Raw genomic sequence first — 8083 nt, 5'->3', positions numbered from 1 at the left:
GTTCAGCAATAGTATCATGTGTTTATAATTTTATTTCAGGCTATTCAATTAACTTGATGTGATGCATACAAGCACAGATAGGAAGCAATACCTGAACTTGCAATGCCTGATGAGCTGAATATCAAGATGCCCGTGTAAAGAAAATTAGTTAACTAACGCTTAGCACTGCCTATTCTCACTGCTGCTACTGCTTCGTTATAGTTTCATAAATCATTCGAAGACCAAATAAATTAGAATCTCTCTGTCGGTGTTTTGGACCGGGGTCCTCAACCAACTAGTGAAAGTGTACTGTGTGTTCCTAATCCCGGATGGTGATGCAAAGAGACACAAGGTTTATACTGGTTCAGCTAATAGGTGCCCTACGTCCAGTCTGAGAGAGTGATCTTGTATTCCTTGCACCGCGGTGCTTGTAGTAGGGGCTTACAAGCTGGGTGAGAGAGGGAGCTAGCCCCAGGTCTCTGTGAATTGCAGTGTGGGTTGCTTGAGATGTTGATCTCTTGCAGTGAAGGAGTGTGTGTGTTACAGAGTGTTGTGCGTTGCTTGCCTGGGTGTCTCCTCTCCTAGAAGCGGCCTTGGTCACTCTCTTTTATAGTCGAAGGGAGGCACAGGGGCGGTACATGTATTTGCTATGTGGCGTTCTTCGGCAGGGGCGGCATGTCCGAGCCCTGCAGCTTGTCACTGTGGCGGCGTGGTCGGTAGAGCGGTCTTGTCCTCCGTGCACTGGAGCGACGCGCCGGTCACGCTTGATCCCGTGCGACGTGGGAGCTCCTGTGGTGGCAGGCGCGCCTTCTTCTGTTGGAGGCGTGCTGGTCACTGTATGTTTGACCGGCGCGGAGTGCCGAGGCCGGGTTGATGCGATGGCGTGGGTACGCTGATTACGAGGCTATAGGAACTTGGCCCTGTGCATGACGTGGGAGCTCCTGCGGCTTGACGCAGGTCATGGCGCGTACTGCGGACGACGTACCGGTCCCAGAGTGCTGATAATGTGGAGAGCCGAGGCCCAGTCGATGCAGAGGCTGGACCGTCGTGGGGGGCTCGGCGGGCGCGAGTCCCGAGGCTACAGGAGCCCGGAACCGGATAGCCGAGGCTCGGAGGGAGTAGTTGGTCTTGTTTGTCAATTCCGAGGCTACAGGGACCTGAACTTGACTCTCCACGCCGCGCTGTCCTTGGAGCAGGGGTTAGGCAGCACAGTGCTGCATGGGTGTCAGCCGTGGGCACAGTGCCGAGCACAGCGGCCGGTAACCCCTGCCCCGTCCTATCCCGGACTGCATGGCGTCGATGTGACTCCCGTCTCGTCGGCCACTCCGCTGTATCGTGCTGTCGTTCGGCTGACGTCACGGGAGTGGTTGGACGCGTTGGTTGGATGTGACATCCTGTCAGAGAAATCGGTCAAGGTGACGGTGATGGGGTTGATGCCGAGCCGGCCTCAAGCGAGTCGGTAGCTGAGTGCTCGTCCGAGGCCTCGTGGCGCGGGGCCTCGGGCGAATCGGAGAATTGGTACCTCGTCCGAGGCCTTGTGACGCGGGGCCTCGGGCGAGTCGGAGAATTGGTACCTCGTCCGAGGCCTTGCGGTGTGGGGCCTCGGGCGAGTCAGAGAATCGGAACCTCGTCCGAGGCCTTGCGGTTTGGTTCTGGGCCGAGCCCGCTTCGGGCAAGCCCGGATATTTGTTCAAGGTGGGCCGGGCCGTCCAACCGGGCCTCGGATGTGGCGGGTTTGCCTGCGGTTGTTTTTTGGTTTCGTTATTTACAAGGTCTAAGCAATTTTTTCGGTTCTTGCTTAGGGTACCCCTTTTTATGGTATCCGACAGTAGCCACCGAGCCTCGGGGGGAGTGTGAGCACTCCCCCTGAGGTTTTGATGAGACTTGGCTCGCAGTAGCTCCCGTCGGGATTGTGTTTTGTGCTCGAGGCTCCGGTGGGTGTGCGCGAGCGCACCCGCCGGGTGTAGCCCCCGAGGCCCTGGAGGAGTGGATTTACTCCTCTAGGGGCTTTTCTCATGTTGAGTGAGGGGTTTTATCACGTTTGCCAAGCCCCTGGGTGCGAGTTCAGGTCACTCGGTCTCGGTTTGGTTGCAGGAAGAGCCCCTGAGCCTCTGCTCGGAGCAAGAAGGCGATCAGGAGTTTCCCTATCTTTTTTGTGCGGCCCTCGCACATCCTTTTTATTCGGAAGGAGGGGTGGAGTGTGCCAGGCTACCCTCGGTGGGCGCGAGCAGTGACACCTCCGGTGAGCTGTTATCGGGTAAGTCCGAGTGGAGGCCCATGCCCCATTCGATAGGGGTCGGCTAGCGGTCCAGAGACGCACTCCAAAAGTACCAGAGGGCTTCTCTAGTGGGTCCCAGGGCCGTTCGATTGGCCCCGGGGGCTCGATGCCTCCCTACGGTGGGATCCCATTCAGAGACCTCCCTACCGGTCTCGGACATGACTTAGGGCATCCCAAGCAATTGCTTGCTTGGGCCTCGGCCATGTACGGGCTCGCTCATAGTAATCCCTGACTCTGTTTGTCCTGGGGCGGCTGTCGAGACCCTCGGGGGCCCAGCCTTCGAACCCTTGGACCGTAACGGGCTCGGTGCCCAGTTCCTTAGTCGTTTTATCGCGTTTGCCGAGCCCCCGAGTGCGAGTTCGGGTCGCTGGGCCTCGGCTTGGTTGCAGGAAGAGCCCCCGAGCCTCTGCTCGGAGCAAGAGGGCGATCAGGAGTTTCCCTGTCTTTTTTGTGCGGCCCCCGCACATCCTTTTCATTTGGAAGGAGGGGTAGAGTGTGCCAGGCTACCCTCGGTGGGCGCGAGCAGTGACACCTCCGGTGAGCTGTTATCGGGTAAGTCCAAGTGGAGGCCCGTGCCCCATTCGATAGGGGTCGGCTAGCGGTCCAGAGACACACTCCAAAAGTACCAGAAGGCTTCTCTAGTGGGTCCCAGGGCCGTTCGATTGGCCCCGGAGGCTCGATGCCTATCTACGGTGGGATCCCATTCAGAGACCTCCCCGCCGGTCTCGGACACGACTTAGGGCATCCCAAGCAATTGCTTGCTTGGGCCTCGGCCATGTACGGGCTCGCCCATAGTCATCCCTGACTCTGTTTGTCCTAGGGCGGCTGTCGAGACCCTCGGGGGCCTAGCCTTCGAACCCCTAGACCGTAACGGGCTCGGTGCCTAGTTCTTTAGTCGTTTTATCGCGTTTGCCGAGCCCCCGAGTGCGAGTTCGGGTCGCTGGGCCTCGGCTTGGTTGTAGGAAGAGCCCCTAAGCCTCTGCTCAGAGCAAGAGGGCGATCAGGAGTTTCCCTGTCTTTTTTGTGCGGCCCTCACACATCCTTTTCGTTCGGAAGGAGGGGTGGAGTGTGCCAGGCTACCCTCGGTGGGCACGAGCAGTGACACCTCCGATGAGCTGTTATTGGGTAAGTCCGAGTGGAGGCACGTGCCTCATTCGATAGGAGTCGGCTAGCGGTCCAGAGACGCACTCCAAAAGTACCAGAGGGCTTCTCTAGTGGGTCCTAGGGCCGTTCGATTGGCCCTGGGGGCTCGATGCCTCCCTACGGTGGGATCCCATTCAGAGACCTCCCTGCCGATCTCGGACATGACTTAGGGCATCCCAAGCAATTGCTTGCTTGGGCCTCGGCCATGTACGGGCTCGCCCATAGTCATCCCTGACTCTGTTTGTCCTGGGGCGGCTGTCGAGACCCTCGGGGGCCCAGCCTTCGAACCCCTGGACCGTAACAGGCTCGGTGCCTAGTTCCTTAGTCTGAAAGGAATCGGGTGGGGAATATTCCCTTCCCATCGGCTGACGACATTGGGTGCGCCTTTTGAGGCGGTTTCTCGGGGAGACGGAACGACGCCTACCATGACGTGGTGTCTACGGATGGGACGTTACCGTACGTGCGTGGTTAGCGAGAAAAAGTAGGGCGCGTGGGCTGTTTGGCCGGATCCGCATTAACTGCGCCAAATCTAGGAAATAATCTTCCCAGTTTCATCGCCCGCCCGTTCGCCTTCTTTCCTCCCTCATAAATACGTGACGAGCCATGCCCCTGCCCCTCCTTACCCTTTCTGCCTGCACTCATGCTTTCTGCCCTCGAGCGGTTGCCAAGAACAGCCGAAGAGAGCGCCGGGGAGAAGAAGGGAGAAGGGGGAGGAGAGGAGAGAGAGAGAGAGAGAGAGAGAGAGGGCGAGAGCACGTGTTACCACCGTAGTCACATTCTCCACCACTCTCATGGCCGGCGGCACCGTTGTCCTCCAGGCGGATCCTTGGGGTCCGTCCGACGTGTCCGCAGCGACGCTGTAGTCGCTCGTCGACGACGGTCTCCACCGCCTGGTCACCGACCCCAACAGGCCAGAGTGGATCGCTCCGGGGAACGAGCCAGAGCTGAGGTCACGCGATGGCTACATCATGAGCTTTGTGGCCTTCCATGAGCACGGCCTCAGCCTGCCGGCAGACCGGTTCATGTGGGCGCTCCCGCATTACTATGGCGTGGAGCTCCACAACTTCAACCCCTAACTCCATCACGTAGGCGGCCATCTTCGTTGCCATTTGCGAGGGGTACCTAGGGCATCGCCCCCCACTAGGAGCTATGGCTCCACTTCTTTTGGGCGGGCTCACCACCAAGCCGACGGGCACGATGGGTACTGCGGAAGGCATTGAGGGCCGACGGCTGCACTCTCCAAGTGTGCCAAGACCGGCAGCCCTTCTATATCCTAGTTTAGCTCATGTCGTCCAACCGCCACTGGTACAACAACTGGTTCTACCTCTGCAATGATGATGGCGGGCTTCCCCCCTATACCGAGCAGGTCGTGGAGAGCCAGTCGGAGAGGTGGAGGTACAGCATCCCGTTGGCTAATCAGCTCCAAGCTGCAGCCGCTCCTAAGGGCCCTAGAGAGGCTGCGCAGCTGCGGCCTTACGGCGGCCGTGGTCATGGCGGCCTTCCACCGCCGGAGGGTGCTGCCGCTGATGGCTCGGCGGCAGCGCCTGTTCGAGATGACACCGGATGAGCCGATTGACGGCGTCCGGTTGTCTGCCGTCGCCCTCTCCAACGAGGAGATTCTGCGTCGGGTGAGAAAGACGGTGGAGGGGCGGCTAAGGAGCAGTGGCCTGACCCCATTCCCGATGCGCCCGTCGTGGGGGTACATCTCTCTGGTAAGTTGCGTGTTGCTACAGCCTTCGAGGCCTTCTTGCTCCTTACATTTTCGGTCTGTTCCCTTATTGCGTTTGCCGTTCCTGTAGGGGATGAGGGATGTGCGAGCCTCCCCGCCGCCCATTCCCGAGGACGCCGAGCGGTGAGCCAAGAACAGGGCATGCGCCAAGGCATACAAGGAGCAGAAGGACGCCGAGGAGGCAAGGCGTAAGAGGAAGAGCCTCGAGCGCGATGAGCTGGAGAAACGTCGCCGGCAGCAGAGGCACGACGGTCTCTCGGAGAAGCCGTCTCCATCATCGTCGTCGATGGATTCTTTGAACGATGACGACGAGAGCGAGGCGGGGCGGGGTCCTCTGGACCACCTCCCTGACGTCAGGGAGACGGCGCTCGAGGCTCGACGAGCGGCCCGGCGTCTCCAAGAGGAGGGAGAGGGTGCCTCGAGGTTGGCGATCGCCCGCCCCGGGGCCGAGGCCGACATGCCTGAGACACGGGTGTCGGGGAAGTGCGCCGTCAGCCCGATGGGCTCGACGGCGGAGGTGGAGCGGGCGACGGCGGGGGCAGCCCAACTGCCTTCGCAGAGGGCCGAGGGAGCGTCGGAGTCCGACGAGGGCCGGCCGGTTCCGGCGGACACGGCGGCCGTGCCTCTGCCACCAGCCACGCCGGCCAGCCACCGCCGAGACGAGGGACGTTGCGGAAGCTATTGGTTCCCCGTTCGAGGTAAGCGTTTTTTTAGCGGATTTCGCAGCATTTCCCACTCGTTCTTTGGTCATATGCTGACCTCGTGAGTGGTTTGTTTTCAGCTGAAAGCGTCAGGCGGAAGCGCCCGCCCTAGCACCACTTAAGGCTCTCAAGGTGAGCACCAGCTCCTCCGCCCGATGGGTGGTGGATGCGCAGGCCGCCTTGCAGCGTGGCGCGGCGTCAATCAGGGCCGACCCAAAGGAGCCGGTCACCCAAGGAGAGGCTACCGAGGCGGCCACGGAGTAGGTGGGGGAGGAGGTGCCCAGGACTTCCGAGGCCGAGGTGGCAGAGGCCAGGGCTTCTGAAGTCGATGTGGCGGACGCCGGAGCTCCTAGGACCACTGAGGCCGAGGTGGCGGAGGTTGGAGCTCCCGGGACCACTAAAGCCGAGGTGGTGGAGGCCGGCGTGGGCGCGGCGGAGCCGGTGGCCCAGGATGCAGAGACGGAGGTGGGGCAAGCTTCGGTACCGCCCCCGGTCTGAGACCTACCGCCGTCGCAGGAGAGCGCCCAGGAAGTGGAGGTTTAGACAATCTCTTCCGATGATACTTCTCGGGGGAAGGAGGGTGGCAGACGCCGAGGTCGCTAGCACCGTGGAGCAGCCAGTCCCGACTCCTGCCGAGGGGAGCTCGACCCTTGTCCGTGTCCAACCCGAGCCCCACGGGTGGGACAGCCCGCGTGTTCTATGGTGGAGCCAGGACGACCCTGAGGGGGAGCCTCTGTTCGCCCTTGAGGACGTGGCTGAGGGGGGGCACTAGAGCTCTCTCAAGCAATTTCGCCAATTGGCGGAGTGGTCACTGCGGACAGCGCTATCCGTTGTGGCCAAGGACTTGCCCGGTGTCACCCAGGTACGTGCTTTCCTCTCTTGTGCTGCGTCGTCTTTCTTCCGAGTTCTCTCGCAGTACTTGACGTGTGTTTTGCTTATCTAGGAGCTCGAGGCCCAGTCCCTCGGGAAATTGATGTTCCTTCAGTGGGAGAGGAACGTCTGGGACCAGCTCCGGCAGTAGAAGGATCTACTTGCCGATGCCAACGAGCTTCTGTCGGCACGGAGCGCGGAGGTGGAGGACCTCCGCCTTCACTGTGCTGACATAAAGGCCGAGGCGGCCACGGCTCGGGAGCAGGTTGCCCCTTTGGCGGCGCGGATCCAGGAGCTGGAGGAGGAGCTGACTCGGGCAGTCGGTGAGCGGGACACCTTCAGGTCCCGGGCCGAGCAAGAGGCAGCCTCTGCCAAGGCCATCGCTGAGCAGCTGGAGGCGGAGCAAGGCATGCACCTGCTGATGAAAGGTGCCCTAGCGGGGGCTGTCAAGGTGGCCAAGGCCTCCCAGGTCAAGGCCTTAGCCTAGAAGGAAAAGGCCGAGGGTGAGTCCTGTTGAGCCGCGCCCCTTGTTTTATTTGTTTTTCTTGCGTTCGACCCCTAACTCCCCGACGTGACACGGAGCTGGAGAGGGAGGCTTCCAGGGCGGCCGAGGCCTCTCGGGTCGAGGTCCAAACCTAGAAGGAGAAAACCGAGGATGAGTCTCATAGGCCTTCGCCCCTGTTCGGCTTGTTTCCTTTCGTGCTTAACCCCATCCCGCTTGTCTTGGCGCAGGGTTGGAGAAGGAGGCCTCCTGGGTCGCTGAGGCCTCTGTCGAAGTGTAGGCGGTGCTCAAGGTCGAGATCCGGGAGCACGACGCGCTGCAGAGCATCGCCCGTACCGCCTGCGAGGCCCTGGGGGTCGAGGGGGTCGAGTTAGGTAGCTCCCTCGGGAGCCACCTGATCACGTTGAGCGACCGAGTCCACGAGCGGCTTCAGGGGGTGCTGCATACGGGCGTCAAGCGCGCCCTGGCCGTCGTCTCCTCGCATTACGCTGGCATCAACCTTGAGGCCATCAGCGATGGTTACGTCATGACTGAGGATGACGAGAAGGCCGAGGAGGAGGTCATGAAGCTGGTGAAGGCGGCTGAGGCCCCTGGCATGGCACTGGCCAGGTTGTTCAAAGAGGAGGTGGTCCCTCCTATGCCGACCACCGACGCTGGTGACCCTGAGTTTTGACCTAGGCCAAAGGGGCCATGTAAATAGATTAGGACTTAATCATTGTACCATGATGCTTGTGGCCAGCGAGACCTTTTAAAGTACTTGCGTGTATATGCTTTTTACTTGTTTTTTATTGTATTTTCGAGCCTCTGCCCTCTGTCTCGTCTTTGCACAGATCTCTTGCAAAAAACTTCCTCGGAGCCTAAGCTGCCCTTTGGGCAAAAGG

The 8083-nt window shown here is 60.6% G+C and overlaps 1 protein-coding gene across 1 annotated transcript; it reads left to right on the top strand.

The window, feature by feature from the left end:
• The first annotated feature begins 5415 nt into the window (after positions 1-5415).
• Positions 5416-7875, top strand: LOC136480454 (uncharacterized). The gene is made up of 4 exons (XM_066477989.1): positions 5416-5827; positions 5911-5918; positions 6852-7169; positions 7483-7875. The coding sequence occupies exons 1-4, from the start codon at positions 5416-5418 to the stop codon at positions 7873-7875; spliced, it is 1131 nt and encodes a 376-aa protein (XP_066334086.1).
• The last annotated feature ends 208 nt before the right edge of the window (positions 7876-8083 follow it).

The sequence above is a fragment of the Miscanthus floridulus genome, chromosome 9 (genome assembly GCF_019320115.1).
Source record: "Miscanthus floridulus cultivar M001 chromosome 9, ASM1932011v1, whole genome shotgun sequence".
NCBI lineage: Eukaryota > Viridiplantae > Streptophyta > Magnoliopsida > Poales > Poaceae > Miscanthus > Miscanthus floridulus.
Note: the sequence above shows the minus strand (reverse complement) of the source record. Positions and strands in the feature narration are given on the sequence as shown.